General features: G+C 40.6%; 3 protein-coding genes and 1 long non-coding RNA gene across 6 annotated transcripts in view; 2 read left to right on the top strand and 2 right to left on the bottom strand.

The window, feature by feature from the left end:
* The first annotated feature begins 282 nt into the window (after nt 1-282).
* Nucleotides 283-2,843, top strand: chmp4c (charged multivesicular body protein 4C). The gene is made up of 5 exons (XM_056363664.1): nt 283-687; nt 1,245-1,422; nt 1,581-1,689; nt 1,889-2,015; nt 2,331-2,843. Exons 1-5 carry the CDS (start codon nt 465-467, stop codon nt 2,390-2,392), a joined length of 699 nt encoding a protein of 232 aa, XP_056219639.1. The 5' UTR covers nt 283-464; the 3' UTR covers nt 2,393-2,843.
* Nucleotides 2,844-2,961: 118 nt separating this feature from the next.
* On the top strand, nt 2,962-7,923 carry LOC130160887 (GTPase IMAP family member 9). Of its 2 annotated transcripts, XM_056363662.1 has the most exons (3): nt 2,962-3,283; nt 3,973-4,755; nt 5,233-7,923. In XM_056363662.1, the coding sequence occupies exons 1-3, from the start codon at nt 3,253-3,255 to the stop codon at nt 5,235-5,237; spliced, it is 819 nt and encodes a 272-aa protein (XP_056219637.1). In that variant the 5' UTR covers nt 2,962-3,252; the 3' UTR covers nt 5,238-7,923. The 2 variants fall into 2 exon arrangements, with proteins under 2 accessions (XP_056219637.1, XP_056219636.1); XM_056363661.1 differs by lacking the exon at nt 5,233-7,923 and having other exon boundaries at nt 3,973-4,763.
* LOC130160890 (uncharacterized) lies at nt 4,767-9,867 on the bottom strand. The gene is made up of 3 exons (XR_008826070.1): nt 9,629-9,867; nt 9,003-9,112; nt 4,767-5,089 (listed from the first exon to the last, which is right to left on the bottom strand). It is a non-coding gene; the product is annotated as an uncharacterized LOC130160890 (long non-coding RNA).
* Nucleotides 9,868-10,923: 1,056 nt separating this feature from the next.
* The window catches only part of plxdc2b (plexin domain containing 2b), a 94,600-nt gene continuing 86,636 nt past the window's right edge, over nt 10,924-18,887 (bottom strand). For both annotated transcript variants that reach the window (XM_056363657.1, XM_056363658.1), the window contains 2 exons: nt 15,929-16,086; nt 10,924-14,429 (listed from right to left, as the gene is read on the bottom strand). In XM_056363657.1, the coding sequence (XP_056219632.1) occupies nt 14,310-14,429; nt 15,929-16,086 (278 nt within the window). In that variant the 3' untranslated portion in view covers nt 10,924-14,309. The remainder of the gene's footprint in view (nt 14,430-15,928; nt 16,087-18,887) is intronic.

Here is an 18,887-nt window from a genome sequence, read left to right as displayed (position 1 = left end):
TATAGTCTGCAATAGACTTCGACTTAATACACTGCATTTATATAATTTATATATATATATACATACATATATATATATATATATATTTTTTTTTTAATTCGTTTTACTTTTAGTATTCTTTTCTTCATTCGCTTTAAGGTTACATCTATAACAATATAAGTCATAATTCATCAAAGGACTAATAATAAGTTGTTTTTGTAATCACTGTTAAACTTAGTGAACGGAGGAAAGAAGTTACAGGGTGGAAGGGGAGGCAGGGCGTCAGGTGACAATACGTCACTCAGGTATTGGTGAAAGGCATAGGTGAAAGGTGTGGTGAAAGGTTCGTTCACTGGCTGATTTGAATTGAAAACACTAAGCCGTCGAACAGGAAAGTCTGCTAACAACATACCTATCTGTAGAAACACTGGAGTGGGTCGTCAGAGTTTTAGGTACCTGAGCAGTTTACTCCAAAGGCCGCAAAAATGAGCAAAATCGCGAAATTATTCAAGGGGAGTTCCAGCTCGAGTTCATCGAGTTCTTCGAGGTCCAAACACCACCGGTCGCGTGGAGGACCTTCCCCACAGGAGGCCATCCACAAACTGCGGGAAACAGAGGAAATGCTGACGAAGAAACAAGATTACCTGGAGAAGAGGATAGAAAAAGAACTAATGATAGCCAAGAAGAATGGCACAAAAAACAAGAGGGGTATGTTTCTGTGCTCGTCAGAAAAAACGGGTGCACCTGTTTTCCCGAGCCAATACAATCAGAAAATAGGCCAACAGGCTCTTTAAGTTTGTGCTTAAAAAGTTAATATTATCGTCTTTTTAAGGCAAATATCAAACTAAAACTCTTTACAGGTATGAAAGGAGGTGGTTAAAGAGGTTTGATATACGCTCCTCTTTGGGATTATTGCCCTACAGTGATTGTTTTGTTGTGATGTTGTCTTCCCGTGAGCACAAGCAGCAGCAAGCATAATGGGTTTGTAACAGGTGAGATGACAGAAAAGAAACCAAAGAATTGATTAGTATTAATGCTAAACGTTTTTGTAGTTGTTAAAGAAACTCAGTGTTTTCTCATATGAAACCTTGAGCTGCTGCATTGCTCAGGTGAATCACCTCAGACTAATAATAACCATTGTTATGTAATGGGAGGAACCCTGTCTCTTTTCAGTTTAACTCCTAACGCTTCTCAATCAGAGTGAAAGGTGAGAAATTATCAGAAAGAGTTGCACACGAGTGACTTCTGTAATCTCTCTGTATCAGCTGCTCTGCAGGCCCTGAAGAGGAAGAAGCGCTTGGAGCAGCAGCTCACTCAGATTGATGGCACTCTCTCCACCATCGAGTTTCAGAGAGAAGCTCTAGAGAACTCGCACACCAACACAGAAGTCCTGAAGAATATGGGCTTTGCTGCCAAGGCCATGAAGCAAGTCCATGAGAACATGTAAGAACCTGCTGGTATAACCAATAAAACTGCAATTTCTTTGTAGTAATTTACCTGAAATGTCTAAAACTGGTACATGGCAGTACTTGTATCTTTTTGATAGGGGACCCAACCGTGCACCAATTTTAAGACATGTATATCTCTCTTCTCTTTTTCAGGGACGTTGACAAAATAGATGATCTGATGCAGGATATCACAGAGCAACAGGATGTGGCTCAAGAGATCAGTGAGGCCATTTCCAGACCTTTCGGCGAGACATTTGATGAGGTTGATACCTCTTCTATCTCCTCTGTCAAAATCAACTTTTATGGCACACTCTCTCCTTTTTTTTTTTTTGTCATTTTTGTGACATATATTTTAAGATATGTGTGGTACTTTCTGTGTGTAGCTTGCTTATCCATTTCTTGCTCTCCAAAAATGCATCTGACAAAACTCTGTGTGTTGTTTACCTTATGTGTTTTCTTAGGATGAGCTGCTGGCAGAGCTGGCGGAGCTGGAACAGGAGGAGCTTGAGGAGAGCATGAAGAGTATGGGCGGACTACCCAGCGTACCCAGCTCCAAACTGCCTACAGCACGGCCCAGTCAGCGCGCAAGTAAGTACAACATAGCACAGGCCTACAACAGTAAATAAAGTTTTTAACCACTACTGTACATATTTGAAAATTCACATGGCACTTTCACAATTTCATCTGAACAATACATTCTTGATTTTGACAAATTAATCTTTCCCAAAACTACAAGCATGTGGCTGACACAGATGTTGAATTGTACAAGTCATTTATCTGTTACGAATAGCTTTATATTATTAGTTTTTGTTGAAAATGATTAAATAAAACAAATTAATCCCTGATGAATGTTCCATTATACTTTAATAGCTTTAATTGTTAACTGTTTATTTCTTTTTACAGCAACCAAGAAAAGGGTTGAAGATGATGACGACATGCGTATGCTGGCATCATGGGCAACTTAAGTACATAAAGGCACCGTTATAGTCACAGAAAGTGACAGAGAGATATGATATGAAGTTTTTTTTTTTTTTTTTTTGTAAAGATATTTTGAGGTTTTTTTTTTTAGGGAAAATGAAGTACATTATTATTTTTAAAAACAATCGACAACCTTATAGCTACTTTGCAGGTTATATTTATCAAGAAATAAAAAATTTTAAGTGAAGGAATCAACAAACTGTAATTTTAAATCTGCTTTTCTTTTCTTCACTACTTCTGTTTCTTTTCATGTGCCATTCATAGCCAACCTCAGAGTCTACTGCTTATATAAGCCTAATGAAGACATGAAGAGGACTGTGGTGTCTTTAACACATTGAGCCTTCTATGTTGGACCCCTGTAAATAAACATAGACCTTGCATTAACACTGTAAATATACTGCCTTTCAATGTTCCACAATAAAATAATTCCCCTAATAATCTTGCATGATATCTGCTATTATCTTTGTGTATTTATCTGCTGTATGATGTGGCTGCACTACCAGTTGAAGAGTTGAAGGACCACTGCAGTTCATTATGAGTGGTATAGATATTTTTTAGGATGGACTCTATAAGTCCCTGTAATATTGTGATTTTAAAAACACGTGTTATTGTGCTAAATATTGCCATATTCGTTTTGAGCTTTAAACTTTTACTTTGCTACTGCAGTGTAGTTATATTACATCCGGTTTGCCATGGTTTTATTTTGAAAGATGCGTGGCAGGAAGATAACATCTTTACACACCAGTTAGCTTGCGACTTCTACAAGGGGAAGTCCTGGTCCGAGGAACTAGCCACCTAAAGACAAAATAACACCTGAAACAGACGAAGATCTGGACTAAAACACAGAATGGAAGCGAACAGACCACACCAGACAGGAGGTAAGCCAGTAACATTATTATCTTTCTAAAACTGTTTGTAAAAACAAAAAGATTGTAGTTGTCAAATAAGTATGGCCAGTTTCTGTGGCTACAAAAATTAGCGCTAAGTTAGCAGACAGTTTCCAGGCTAAACATTACCCTCTAAACCGGACGGTGACACGTTTCACACGTAGCAACTAATGTGGGAGGATGTTAAAAAACGTTGTGTACATTTAGGTTAATATTACATCGTTATTAACTAAGTATTACGACTTTTTACTTTTTCTTTTTTATCGCAAGATGGTTACTTACTTACACTGCCGAGTAGCTTGTATATTTTTCCCTGGGATGAATACAGTCTTTTCTCAACCTATATTTATATATCACAATTAATTGGACGAATTTATTTAGTCATCTTAATCTGTTAAGTAACTATAAGATATTTAATACACATAATGGAGTAAAAAGTACATTTGCCTATAGAGCCAAAGAGCAGAAAAGGAAACTACTCCTGTAAGAGTATGTAAAAATTGTACTTAACTTCAGTACTTGAGTAGATGTACTTGGTTACTTTCCACTACTTTTTATTGGGAAGCTAAGGTAAACCGTGGACAAAAGTTTAATTTGGGAAAGTTGGTAAAAGAAATGCTTGTTAAAACGTTTTTGCATTCTACTACATCCCATCCCAACACTGACTCTTTTCAACTCAGTGACCACAGCCGGAGATGCCTCTGGGACAGAAGAGAAGGCTAAAAAGACAGCAGCTGCAGCCCAAGCAGTCAACCGCCTGCCTGAAGTTCGACTGGTGGTGCTGGGTTGGAGGTGGCCCGGGAAGAGCCTGACGGGCAACACTATCATAGGCCGAGAGGAATTCCGCCTGGAGCGAGCAGCTGAGTTCTGCGTGAAGAGGCAGACTGAGGTGCAGGGGCGGCAGGTGACTGTGGTGGACACTCCAGGGTGGTTCTCCGCCCAGGATACACCACCCTCTTATAAACAGGAGTTAGTGAGAGGAGCTTCTCTTTCCACTCCAGGTCCGCACGCCTTCCTGCTGGTCATCCCTGTTGGCATGTTCACAGAGGTGGACCGTGCACGCATCGAGGAGCATGTGAGCCTCTTTGGGGAAGGTGTGTGGATGCATACGATTGTGGTTTTCACCTGGGCGGAGGTGTTGCGGACAATTTCAATTGAGAGGTACATCCGTAGGGAGGGCAAGGAGCTGCAGTGGGTGTTGGAAAAGTGTAAGCGAAGGTACTTCGTCATAAATAACTGCATATTTGGGGAGCATCCCCAGGTAGGACGTTTGATGGAGAGGGTGGAGAAGATGGTGGCAGAGGAAGGGGGCTACTACAACCCAGAGGAGGTGGAGAAAGAGAAGAAGAAAAGTCTGGATGAGAACCAAAACACAGGTGGAGTGGGGCGCGATCTGGGGGCACGCCCCAAACAGAACTCTGGACTGGGTCTGTCCAAAGCCATGGAGGTGGATCCACTTTCCAGTGAGTGATGTGTCTATCATGGCTCAAGAGAAAGTAAAGTTTCAAATGTTAGGGGTTTCTTTTAGGACATTTCTGTTAAAGACAATCCATTGTTGTTATAAAAATATTGAGTATAGCTGTTTCAAGGAAAGTAATTATATGTAATTTCATGGGGCCTTTTAAGTAGATGCATTTGTTAACCTTCCTTAACATTACCGCTTTGTGCCAGGCTGGTATGCATGAAATTCAGATTGCAGTATCTCAACACCTTTTCTTACATTTCTGTTCTGCACCTTTACACAGTCAGCTGGTCGTTTCCTCCTCCGGTCTCCATAGCAACCCAAGAAAGACAAACCTAGAAAACAAAACATTATTCCTCCCTTTCTAACACCACTTCAATAACAGTGATATGACAGTATTTTAGCTAAATGCATGTAGATCAAGCTTGTTTATATATAAAATGGAGCCCTATTAATAATGCACTGTGTCCAATTTTAGATTAACCAGACACTCTTGACTGATGGACCGTCTAAACCACGACTAACGGAGCCTCTGCCTTGCCGTGCTGATGGCCGCGCTGCATATTTGACGAGACAAAAAAGGGTAATCAACCGAAATGTTACTCAATGTACAAACCATTTATTTTATTTATTTTTTTAATCAGACATGTGACTGTGTGTGCTTTCTTTATTATATAGTATCTTTTCACTGATGATCTGGGAGGCCTTTTCAACTTAAATGCCCTTCTCTCTTGCTGTTCAAAGATTTATACTCCCCGGTTTTAACATACAATATTTTATTTGTTAGTGTGGCGTCTTTAAGACTGTGTGATGGGATGGATTTTATTTAGTCTAAAACAAGGAAGCACAAGCTGTTACATACAGCAGGCAACCGCCATCAATTTTAAACCCAGTCTATACACTCCTTAGTCATGGCGGATACCGATGGCAGAATTGCACTACTAAATTGTTTCTATAATAATCTGCTGATGACTGTTGAGGGAATTGCTTTTATAACGATTCCCATTTGTTGTGACCAAACTGTAAATGCTTTTCTCATGCTGCGATGTTTATTACACTCTCAGTGTACAGTTGTAAAGCACTTGAGCAGTTATTGATTTTTGTCTGTTGCTTTAAAGCAGCGGCTTTACCGGCTGCCACTTCCACGGGGTTGGCCGGTGAGTTACTCTCAGAGAACCTGGGGTTGTTAGAGATAGTGACAGATCTGAGTGGTGTGACTCTTAAACCCAATCCAAGGTTCTACATAGTAACTATGTTAAAGCGTCTTTGTGTGGAATTTCTATGTGTTTATCACAATCTTTCAAATGATTCTGAAAGCTTAAAGGTGCCCTGTGGAGTTTGTGACCACTAGTCATGCTACGGGGCAATGTTTGTTGTTTGAAATGCACTTAACAGGTTTTGTTAGACCTCAAGGATACATAGGGTAAACATAACTTTTGTTTGTTTACTAAACTCCACAGGGCACCTTCAAGTTTTTGTATGTAGAAAAATGAGAATTTTAGTGAAAATTGGTTTTGTAAGTAGTAAGTAAAACTCTTTGTTATGCCATCATTGGATATTGGGCACCATCAGGTCCTCATGTATATATAGTAAATAAGCATGAGAGCGGGGTCAAAATGTACAATATTCCACAGGGCTAAAGCAACATTTATGGCATTTGTTGGCAGCCAGCTATGCCAAATTTAGCACCTTTTCCAAAGAGATGGTGGCTCTTCCTGACAGGGTAGAGTCAGCTGCTCTGGACAGAAACTCCAACATTGCATGAGGAGGTATATAGCGGTTTTATGTAGGCCTCCTTTGTGAGCCTTACTGGGACTGATTCCTAACCTCAGCCACCACTTTAATGAAGCAGTGGTATGCCACCATTGGAGGACCCAGTTTAAGGAAAAGCACAGTAGATGGTTACATACTGTAGTTAACTATGGTTGTGTGGCCCAGTTGGATCACTCCAGTCCTGCCTCTTGTGTCACTCGTGTGTCTGTGTACTGTATATGGGGCCCTTATAGGAGTGGCCCGGCTGCACAAAGCATAAACAGGTGCGAATAGTGTTGAATCCTTGCCTTGCATATCCCACAATCACAGATCAGTTCCCTGTGGTTACCAGTATAAATGCCAGCATACCTAGTTCAGACTCAGAGCCCTGCTAGTTTTAGTTTTAGCTAACCTGGGTGTAAATCAGGTACTAAAAGAGGGACTGGTTGGAAATCTTTGCCTTCAATCTGTTGTTCTTTGTAAATGTCACAGATCAGCTCTAAGACTTGGCTCTCAGGATCTAGATCTTTCTGGTTTTCACTCCAACAATCGAATCTGGACTTTTTTCCCCACTGGCACATCTAGTGAATGCAATCACCAGGATGGTCAGTTTGAAAACCAGCAGGTCAGGAGAGAGCCAGGATTTACAACTGACTTAAGGCTCTTTTTTTTTTATCAAAGGAATGCTGTAGATAGTATAGATCCGTTTCTGAAAGCAGCCATTAGTGTTCTGCGTGAATGTATTTTTTTATTCATTACAGAGTAAAGCAAATCCAATGTTGTATGTTTATATATAGGACTGTTCCACCCAGTGTGGGTAAATACTGACATGAGTGCTGACATTTAATACAGAAACATTAGACAGGAAAGCGATTGACCTATTGTACACTCATTACGGATATTTTATTTTAGATCTAGGGAGTTGATATAAACACTCTGAATAAACACAATTACAAACACTGCTAAAGATGTAGCTCATTCTGTAAACAAGAGGTCAGCCAATCAGCAAAAAAAGAATAAGATTAATAAAGAACAGGATTCACCAGTAACAATGTCTGGATATGGCAGACATGTATATTGCACGCTGACAAACTGCTCTGAGTCATGCAACTTAATATAAACTCCTTTGTAGCTGTGTTTGTAATGGTGAATTAGTTACTTTAAAAGTCCTTTTTCCTCATGGGTCGACCTTGTTTGATCTCTTGTGGTTCTGAATCCAGCATGTGAATCAAGTTACTCTTAAAAAATTAATGAACGAAGCCCAGGATCCTCTCTGGGCTTTTGCTGCACCCGTTGTGTGTCTTATTGTCCGACACTGTTCAGATTTGCTTGTGATAAAAAAATGAATGGCTTCAATTTAGCGAGTGCTGCATTGTTTAGTATTTTTCTGTTCAAATAAATGCATATTTTGATCTAGTGTACGTCTGGGGCCTATTCCTTTAATACTTCACATGTGAAGACTTTATCACTCATATATGCCTCTTTAATTTGTTAAATTATGTGTTTGCCACAAGCTTTTATAGGTTTAAAATTATTGTTTTAATTAGAAGAGATGACTATAAATGTTAGCCTACAAGAGACTTTTTTTATTTCCTTGAATGACCTTTTAATCATTTAGCCCATGAAATGTTAGAATAGCCCAATATAATGTCTCCAAATTAGGTGTTTTATCTCACCTACAGTCAAAAACCCAAAGATATTTCATTTATTATCATCATTTAAAGAAAAGCAGTAAATCCTGATTAGCAAAGGTGGAACCAGAGAATGTTTTGATATTGTGCTGGAGCGATAACGGAAACCATGAATTGACTATTAAAATAGTTGTTTACATACTTAATATAATAAATGTTTATATATCCTGCTAAAGTATCAGTATCTGGGGTTCTCAAAGTATTTCAGACCTAAAATCTTACAGTTCAGTTTGGTTCCAGATACTCTGGATTCTCAGGTTCATCAATCCACTAGGTTCGGTAAAGAGATTGGGGATAGCAGACTCTAGGTAAGAGTAACAAGACCTCCAGACACACACAACAACTGACTAAAGGAAAAGATGGAAAAAATATATATAAAGGCTTTAGTTCAGTATAATTTTCTCTTTTGTACACATCCCTTCAACTCAAACTTCAGTTTTTCTTAACCGTTTCCACTCAAACTTACCATAGAAATAAAAATCTAGTATATGCAACCAAGGAAATACATTAATTGAAAAAAAATTAAATAAAATTTGAATAAAGAAAATACTCTGCTATAAAATACTGCCCTGGTAATAGGTGTAAGAGAAGTAAAATTTAAATCTATTAAACCCAAATTCATAGTCTTTGCATCTTTGATTTTTGAGCATTCCTTGCAAAGTTATCAAGTTTAAATGACTTTTGAGTTTTTTAGAGTTGAGTGGGGCTCTTTAAGGGTTTTCTCAATCTTTTGCACCCACAAAAAAAATCTGCAAATAAGTAAATTAATCCTCCTGAGTCAAGTTCCCTCTGACTTGATTCCTACCGCGCGTTGGATCCACTCAACGTCCACGCGTCAGTGAAGGCGTCCACAAGCAGCAGCCACGATGCGGCAGCAGATGGAGCAGCTCCACGTCGTCACACACTGAATTCTCCCTAAAAAAAATAACAAAAACAGTATACACACAAATGTGCAGAGCAGTTATCATATTGTCCTATTTTTCTTATTTCACTGTCCATAATAACAGAATGAACACAACGTTTACGATAACTATAACAGTTCTGAACTTAATAGTCACTTTTTCTGTAACTCAGTTTCAGTTGCCTTTAACTTTATTTATTTTTTTTTATTTTTTTTTTTTTTACAGCACAACACATTTACTTTAACCACAATTCACAGTTCAAATACACACAATTAAACCCAGTGCTTCACTAGAGCTAGTTCAACAGCCAAACACGTTACACTTACGTAGCTTTTAGGCTAATGCGATTAGCCGACAGAGGTGTGCAGCTAAACAGCTCATAACAACCATAAACTGTTTTGCATCACTTAAAACATTATATCATGACTGGTTTTGCTTATCAGGTTTCTCAAAATACATTGACACACAATTGCACTCTGTAGCAATGAAGTGTTAATGCTAATTAGCTAACTTTGAGAAGCTAACTCACCGGTGGAATCCACTTAATTGAGAAGAAACGCCCAGCTGGGTTCATTAGATGATAATTCCTCTGTCAACAGCCACATCAAGCGTCTTTCCTGGGATTGCTGTCATCTCTACTCAATCGCACGTCTCAAAAACGGGTAAAAAAAAATGTTTTATTTCACCTCCCAGACTCACATTTATCCCCATCACTGGTCCCAGGTAGCTGTGTGTGTGTCGGAGGGGGTGATCTGCTTGTGAGACGTTTAGGGGTCATCTGTAAATTGGGGCTACAGAGAATCCTCCAGGAAGTACCTTCAGTAGTAACTTTCTGTAGTTTGACCACAAGATGGCAGTAAGACGCCAGGTCACGCAGATGATGGACGTGTTTACAACAGCGGCAGCATGATTCACAGCGATGGTATGACCTTGCCCACAATAGATTCATTAACTTGATTTGGGGAATGTAATAGCTTGGTGTCCAACCATTAACACCCACTTATCATAGTTTATAGGCAAAATGTGCAGTTGTTGTGTTTATGCAGCACACTTCATTACTCCCTGACTCTACCCTTCAGCTATATCCAGTGCCAAACATTACGGAAGGTAAATCCTCCTCTTGTCCTTCATTCAACTGAACCAGTCTTGTCTAGTCCTCTCTGACAAACTCTGAAAGCCTGGCTCGTTCAATAATCTCCCCTCCTTCCTCATACCTCCTTCATGCCTTCTGAGCTCCCAGCTTGCTGAGCTCTGCTCCATCCCTCTCTTTGCTGTCTTGTTTACTCAGCTTTCTCTCTATAGTGCTGTGGCGCTCTATCTCCTGGATCTGCAGGCAGGCGGTTCCACTATCTACCTGATCCAAGGATTTCATGTAAACCAGACAGCAGTTTTTCCACTGTCACGCTCTCTCTCAGCACAGTTACAGATGATGTAGTGCAGAAAATCATGTTTGTTTGTTTGTTTGTTTAAACAGAAAAGGGCTACGTGAATGTGACTGACAAGCAGAATGAGCACTGACAGGAAAAGTTCAGCTCACTGTCAGTCAAACTCTCTTCCAAATGAATCAGTCCCATGATCCTATTTAAATATTTTGTCATGCATTCTTAAATTAATTATGGCGACATTTAAACCAGAATAATGCATTAGTATGTCAGTTTCCCAGCTGCTCATTGATTCTCTATTGTATTTGTGTTTTGAATGCATACATGAATACTGATTAATGGAGCAATGAAAGTGGTTATTTGTAAGAAATTTGCTCAGACAAACCAACACTAAAATAAAATTTAAACTGCACTCAAACACATAAGCTGTTGTACACAAGTGTGAGTGTTTTTAATAACATTGTTTATTATTTCAAATGTAATCAAAACAACAGTAGTTACAGAAATTACAGACAGCCATGATACTGTGTGATTTTGAGTCTTATTGTGTGCTATGGAGTGTCATGATAACATAAAAACAAGGTCACAGCTGAAAGAAAAGTCCACGTCTCGTTTCTTTACATTGAGCTCTTTACATTGAGCTCTGGCTACCGCCATCCAATCCAATTCATAAGTCAGAGAATAAAGAACAGCACACAGCAGTTACCCATCCCAACAACACCACCATGCTGCTTCATCATCATCATCATCATCATCATCATCATCATCTCAAACAACATGTTAAGAAAGTGGGAGTGAAAGCAATTAGTCAAGTCCAGTGAAGCAAGTGAAGGTTTGGCTGCCGGACAAACCTCCTGTTTATATGCTCAGAGCATTTTCAGCTTTTGCAGAAGAATCCGACCGTCAGCCACTTTCTCTGACTGCGTTTGGAGAGTGGTTATAAAAACACTTGCAGTTTCAGGTGGCAGTGTGCAACAAGCAGATGTCCCAAGCAATTGCAAAGAGCTTTTCTCCACAGGGATAGATCAAACAATATATATTTTTAAAAAAAAAACAAAAAAAAAAAACAACAAACATCTGTAGGCATGAAGACGCCACTGGTGCGTTAAACTAAACCTCCCTGTTCTCTCCTGTTTGCCTTTAAAACACAATCGTGGAAGGAAGTTAGGAGGACTCATGAAGTGGGGTTTAAAAATGGGGTTGGTACCAATGAGACCACATCAGACCTCAGGGGCGTTATGAAGGAGGGTGTGTGTGAGGCATTAAAACAGCCAGTGAGTCCCTAATTTGGTGTTTGTACTTTATCTTTGGGGTGTGTAGGTTATAGCTGTTGTGTTAATGAGAGTGTATTTAGAGGATTAAATGCTCTCATTCAGATTGATACATGAGATTTCTAAACTATTTCACTTTTAACATAAGAGAAACGACTTTTAGGAGGACGACTGATTAACCAACCGGTCTGGGGAACGTAACTCTTGGGAAACATTAACCCCAGTTTGTACATCTTGTGTATTAGCATATGTTCGGGTTAGATTCGGTTTAGTTAGACAGTATTTTCAGAATATTAAAAGACTCTTCTAACCAGACTCTTTTTTTTAATCATAATTCAGCAGACAGAATAATTCTTCATCTGGATGGTTGGAGTCTCAAACAACCTTTTTTCAAACATGCAGGTTAATTATCTTTTAAAGATTCAACAGGTTGTGTTACAGTATTTAACTAATGATCCGCTCCAAAGTTATGATTGGACAATCGCTGTTTGGGGGCGGGGTTTAGAGAAACGACATCATAAATGGCACCACTATAAGTTAACCAGCAAACCACTACACACTCCACTAACTGGTCTGTTCTGTACGGTGGTGCGCTGAGTACTGAGGTGTGGAGGCTGTGGGGAGTCTGAGGTAAATATATCGCACTCAGATGCTGATTAGTCTTTGGTCTCAATGTGATGGTGACAAGGTGTGAATTAGAAAAAAAAAAAAAAAAAGGATCTAGGTGCTTTTTCAGTGTCAAACTGAACGGGTGTAATATTGCACGTTTAACTTTTCAGTAGAATTCCAGGAAACTGATAGTGTCTGTAAAAAATGCGTCTACAATCATTGGTGTAAAAACATGATTTTGTCAGGAAATAATAATCAACAGTAGAAATGAGTGTTTGAATTTGCTCAGTCAGAAGCCTTGTGTTTTGATCGGTGACAGCAATGACTGGAACAGTATTCACATTTAAGTAAAAAAGTACAGAAAAAAAGGCCACTCATAAAAAATAAAGTTTTTCAGTACTATTACTGCTATACTAAAAATGTTTGCCATGAGTTACCTGAATCTGCAAATGTTTTGGCCTCGGTATATACATTTATGTGTTAATACGGATGAGTCAATCATAGTTGTTAAACATGGACACAGAACTGGTTATGCTGGCGACATACTGGAAAAGGAAACCACACGGTAAAATCAAGAAAAAAACTCCAACTAGACCAGTGTGTTTTCTCGCTCACACAAACTGTATCCAGATACCTCAGATTCAAATCAATAAGAATCAACTGTGCAGAGCCAGCTCAAACATATGCACCCATAAAGCAGGTGGATATCCAGTCACCACTGTAAACTGCTCTCTTCTGCATTCACACACACACACACATTCACACACACACACGCACAGGAATCACTTACACTTTAGAAAATATATTCACACTCACAAGCGCCTGTCTTGCAATTTTGCATCAGTACCACATGTCAAATGAGAAAGAAAAAAAAATGTGCATGGAGAAAAAAAAAAAGTGCAAACCCTAGTCAGGGACAAAATGGCACGGCAGTAATGAAGAAAATAAAATAAAGCAAAAATAAAAAAACAAATAAAATGGTATCGATGACGTAAGGAATCAATCAAAGAACCAATCAAGATAGAGAGAAAGATAGAGTGTGCCCATCACCCACTCAAAAAACTAAACACAAAAACACTGATATATTCTCAGTGAACAGAAAAAAAAAAGAAAAACATCACACTTCATTTTCAGAAAATGAAACCAGCCAAATAATAATTCAACAAAACGCTGAATGGTCAGAGCTGTACTCCGAGGTGTGATCGATCGCAGTGACAGGAGTTCAGCTCGCGTCATGTCGCACAGCCGCAGCCTCTCTGTGCAGAGCGGGCTGTGGAAAAGTCAATGAAGCCTGCTATTGTATTGAAAAGCAATACCGACGGTCTATACAGATACATGTGCCAACCCCTGTGAAAAACAACACACTGAAAGAAAAGAAGAAAAGAAGAAAAAAAAAAAACCTGATGGATATACAAAGGCCTATACTGTATAACCCCACCGACAATTAAGTGGAAATCTCTGTTCACATACTCTGTATTGTTTCTGAAAATATATATTGTATAATTCACCCTGCTCCCCCCTCAGACACACCAGTAGCGGTCTAGGCAGTCAGGCTGTACAATCCCTCCATGGCAACATGACAGCAGCCGTACAAACTCTTAACCAATGGTGACTGAGTCGATGACGTCAATGCTGTCCCCTCCCTCTGTCCCCGACAGGTCAGTTCCTGTCCAACAGGAGCTGAACAATGCGTTTGTCTGGGATCGTTTTTCAGGGTTTTCTCACTTCCCCATAATGGCGGCCGCTGCATCCAGTCTCATCTAGCACTCAATGGGCCGGTACGACAGTCTTTAACGAGTCATTGTGTACACTGAGCTCCTCCGATGATCAGCAGATCCTGGAGGTCCCTGGTGAGAAGTCCCCGTGGAGCAGGAGGGAGGAGGGCTGGCACAGGAGGTGTGGGGTGGTGGTCGGAGGGGGGGGAGGGGGGGCGGGGCCGCAGGGACGCTCAGCACTGCTCGGACTCGATGAAGCCCTCCTTCTCCTGGCCCACCGGCTCCACCTCCGCGTAAGCTGGGTGACCTGACCCCCGGCGGAACTTCATGGCTGGCCACCTGCTCGGGCGTCTCTGCAGAGGGTGGGTGGGAGAGGACATGTGTGGGGACAGAGTTTAGGATAAAGGTCAGAGGTCACAGTGTCATCAAGGTTAAAGGAGAGGGCTGAGGGTCATCTCTGTTTGCCTTAATTAACTACTGAGCCAAAACTCTGCTGAGATGAAGTGTGTTCAGCAGGATGAGTCTGGTGATATTCTGACGTATGTGAGATGTGAGTTATCCCTGCCCATGATGACCTGAGGCCCTAAGAGGTAAAACTACACTGTGTTTAATAAAAATAAAAAAAGGGGGGATAAAGTCATTGTAAAGTCTGAAAAATAAGTTTAATTTTGTGAAGCAGAATTTATTTATTAAGGAAATCTTCTTGTGACCTTATTTTCATTTTGCGACCCTTTTGTGTCGGGAACCTGCTGCATAGAGCACAGAATTAGCTTTAATCCACAGTTTAAAATAGTCCCTACAGTGCCCTTATGTTTTAGGAATTTATCTAGCTTGTTTTAAAAATGAGCATAAATAATTGTGGCTTGTTTTCAGAGATTTATGTCTCCATCAGGACTGAGAGTCTGAGAGCCACAGACATAAACTATAAAACTTTACAAGAGTTACTGATGAACGCTCTGGCTTTTGTCTTTTGTACTGTACGCGAAGACGGAGCTTCACTTTAGCGAGCAAAATTCAGATCAGGGAATCTGTGTGACTGATGACGACCCTGCAACGCTGACGACGAGAACGACTTAAAACATAAGGAGCTGTCGTTTGTTTTTAAAAAATGTTTGAACACAACGCACTGTGCAACACTTTAAACAGCGTCTACTCATCCTCGGGGAATTCACATTAATTCACATTAAGAACGACCATGTGCACCAAGTTTCATCATCCCCCCTCTGAAAATCATGATCCATATTTATGAGTCAGGAGACAACTCTGTGCAGATGGTCTGTTTTTTATAAGATACTTTGGAGCAGATTTCTTTTCATACTATTCCACTGGAATGTCTGAAGGTCTGAGAAAAATCTGCCATCTCACAAATAAACTGAGTTTGTACACATTCCTAACTTAATAACCATATTCTGGCAAATGAGAACTGTCTGCATTTTTAAGAAATGAGCCTTGTCTTATGAATGTTGGGTGGTCAGACTAAACACTGGATATCTTCTCCCCGGCATCAGCATCACATAGAGGATCTATCTTTGTTTATTGAAGCGCAAGCAAACTTTCTATCATCAGCCTATGGATCCTTAAATTGTTTAAATCTTGTATAGTTTCTACATCATCTTGTTCACATCACATGATCATCCTCAGCAGATGAAGTTGCCCAGTTGTCACACTTTCATTCTGTCTGAGCACTGAGAGGACATCTCATCCGCTTAAGCTGAAATCGAAAATTCATTTTTGACCTTGCAGAGAGCGACAAGGTGATAAGATCAACAATGAGTTTGCGATCTCAAACTCTCCAGAACAGCTACTAAAGAGACACAGGTCAAAACTCATGTGAGATCATGTCCCTACACACCTCGATGAGGAAGAGGCTGGCGGCAGAGGTGGGGTGGTGGTAGATGTAGACGGTGACCAGCACGCCGGCAACCATGATGAGCATCACCAGCAGGATACCGAGGATCAGACCAGTGTGTAGAGGGTGTGTACCTGGCATCCTGCCCACAGTGCTGTCTGCTGGTGTCACGGAAAAACAAAAACACATGGGAAATTACCTTTTACAGCCTTTTATACACAGATACAGATAGTGTCAGAGTGTTAGAGCACTGCTGGGGTTAGGGGTTTGCTTTGCATGCTTAAAATGCTGGGATTTTTTTTTTTTAAAACTACAGTTTCAGTGTTGACCAAGAGGGGGCACTCATCATTCATCAATACCCTGCTGTCTTACATGTACCAATATTCCTTAAAATGGACATGCTTGTTGTCAAAGTTTTGCTAAATGTCACTACTTTGAAAGAAAAGATATTTGATCTGAAAACATAAACAATGACATTTCTACTGCAAATCCTGGCACATAGCACGCCGTGTATGTTTGAGTGGATTTAACAGGGTGGCAGTGTCTTAGACAAAGTGATTAAGGAGACATTTCCCCTCAGTTTCAAAGGGAAATTCAAGGTTCAGGTTAAAGCGGAGTATCTGTGGCACGATTGTTCTTTCTGTTTAGGTATTCATGAGCAGTTCTCCTCTCGAGTAGGAGGTAATCCCACGCCAAGGTTAGCAGTGTATGGTTGTGATAGACGCAGGCCTATAGATGCTGATACTGAGTCCCATTGTAGCCTCCAGTTATGGCACCGCAAACTGAAGAGGGAGTATATAGCAACTACATAATAAGCCCGTCCTTCAATTGAGCCTTGGAACACTCGTCTTTAAAGCACTTTCTCAGATTCATATTGGAGCCTCAGATTCGACCCAGCAGGTGTTTTGTGAGTTCTTTTGAAGATGATAATAGTGTCTTGTAACCTACTGCCAATCTTTGTTTTTTGATCTAACCCAGACACACACACACACACACACACACACAAAACAAGGGAAAACACAGAATAAGAGAAGACGACGTAAACACACAGATTAAGAGTGTCGGCTCGTCCCAGCGCAGACACACCGATCATAGCAGGACAGAACTAATGAAGTGATTATGAAACAAACAGCATGGATTCGGCCTTCATAGCTTATCTCGCACAGATTTATAGCAGGTTCAGCGCGGATCTATTCACCGGGCTGCAGATTCTGTGCCCCCCTCTCGGCAACCTCTCCCCTAGCCTCCTCCCTGCCTTTAATTAGCAGCTATAGCCACCGCCGAGCTTGTCAGCCAACCAGTCTCTCCCCTGGCTCCCTGCCTCATTGATTTCCAGCACAGAGAATAACCGGGTGGTAATCAAACCTGTCCAGTGTGTGTGGGCAGTCACTGTGAATGTGTGGTGCTGTAAGTCAGCGGAGCCTCAACATGCACTTCCAGAGCAGGAAATCTGAAAAAGCTTCAATACATGGATGATTTGCTGTGCTGAAGCGTCACTTCTACACTAAACAAAATAAATGATTGCTTCCAATGTGCTTAATCCAACTGAGTAGTTTCCATAATGCCATTTTGTTTTAAATAAAGAATTTTCACAACAGCTCTCAGGGTGTAGTTTTAAACATAGCAACTCAGGAGCCCTACTTTTCAGAGAAAAACAACTTGGCAGAGAAAATGACATGATGACATTTTTAGCTATTGTGCGTAATCCTCAACATCACAGTCTGAGGAGGGCTTGGTTTTTGTTTTTTTTTCTCAGAAAGACATTTTTCCTGTGTTTATCTGTCAGTGCTACAGAGTCTTACAGCCGTCTCTTGGTCAGCTGGAAGCACAAAGGATGCGACAGCCTGTTAGTCTGCCGTGTTAGTAGGTTAGAAGGGGGCATGAAACTCAGCGGAGATGTAGACACAATGAGAAATCAACAGCCCAGCAGCTAAATAACCAGCAGCAGGCAAGTGGGTCTCTCTAGAGCTCTGGAGGAGCCCGGCCCTCTGAGACTGACGGTTTCATCTGGACTCTTCTGACTGGTACATTTAATCCAATCAGACAGCAGAGACAAAGGCTTCAAAATATCATTTATACTGGGGAAAAGTGGGTTGCTGACAGTCAGCACATCTAAGAACACGTCTTCAGCAAATTGCCCTGAATTCATTCTCCATTAGCGTTGTCCTTATGACTGCTCAAACCTAAAGAGAGTGGGTAAACACTAATGGACAGCAGAGCTCTTAGACAGCAGTAAAAAGCATTAGAGCTATTGGGTGAGGGCGAATGAAACGAAAGGAAATCCAGCCAACCTTTTCTTTTTCAGCTCCACTTTCGTGCCACGGCGGTAACACAGGAGCACAACCGTTCTCTCACTTGGCTAATGGGGTTCCAGGAAACTAACAATACAAACTAAGCGGACCGAAAATTCAGCCTCTTTGTGAATAGCTGCTGAAGAGTGGCGGTGTTGAACAGACACTCCTGAGGAACTGTCTGACAGGAGAGTTAAAGACGCTGAAGAGTGACACATCCGGGATCATCCAGAGGTGGACTGGCATAAAAGCAGACACATTTTAAAATCTCTGATCATAATCTGATTACTTCGACGTGCACAAATACCCAGTAGTTATAAAATGTGATTAAAAGCAATTTGTCATGACTTTGACTCGCTTTGTTTTCTTTTCTCAGTATGATAATCCCAGTGCCTTCCTTGCAATTACGTTTCACGTTGAATGACATTATTGCCGGATCTGAGGTGAAAAATGGTCAGATACATGAATAAAATGCAGAGAGATGTCATCACAGTGTGAGGCACTGCTGCGACAGCGCCCCAGTGATTGGATACATGCAGGGTTTGTGTAATGAAAGTGTGATAGAAGCTGCGGATTTCCAATTCCTCTCAAGCAGGAAATTAAACATTTGAGAGGCTATCTCTGAACACTGATAGAGCTGGAAATCATTTCAGAGTTGGGATGTTTTGCAC

The sequence above is a fragment of the Seriola aureovittata genome, chromosome 20 (assembly GCF_021018895.1).
Source record: "Seriola aureovittata isolate HTS-2021-v1 ecotype China chromosome 20, ASM2101889v1, whole genome shotgun sequence".
NCBI classification, from domain to species: domain Eukaryota; kingdom Metazoa; phylum Chordata; class Actinopteri; order Carangiformes; family Carangidae; genus Seriola; species Seriola aureovittata.
This window is presented reverse-complemented; position numbering and strand designations above follow the sequence as displayed.

What these genes read in the sequence shown, in the direction of transcription:
- chmp4c (XM_056363664.1), top strand. Translation starts at nt 465, where the DNA reads ATGAGCAAAATCGCGAAATTATTCAAGGGGAGTTCCAGCTCGAGTTCA. An exon ending in TGGCACAAAAAACAAGAGGG is followed by an intron (nt 688 to 1,244) that starts GTATGTTTCTGT and finishes TCTCTGTATCAG; the next exon opens with CTGCTCTGCAGGCCCTGAAG. An exon ending in ACGGCCCAGTCAGCGCGCAA is followed by an intron (nt 2,016 to 2,330) that starts GTAAGTACAACA and finishes TTCTTTTTACAG; the next exon opens with CAACCAAGAAAAGGGTTGAA.
- LOC130160887 (XM_056363661.1), top strand. Translation starts at nt 3,253, where the DNA reads ATGGAAGCGAACAGACCACACCAGACAGGAG. An exon ending in CAGACCACACCAGACAGGAG is followed by an intron (nt 3,284 to 3,972) that starts GTAAGCCAGTAA and finishes TTTTCAACTCAG; the next exon opens with TGACCACAGCCGGAGATGCC.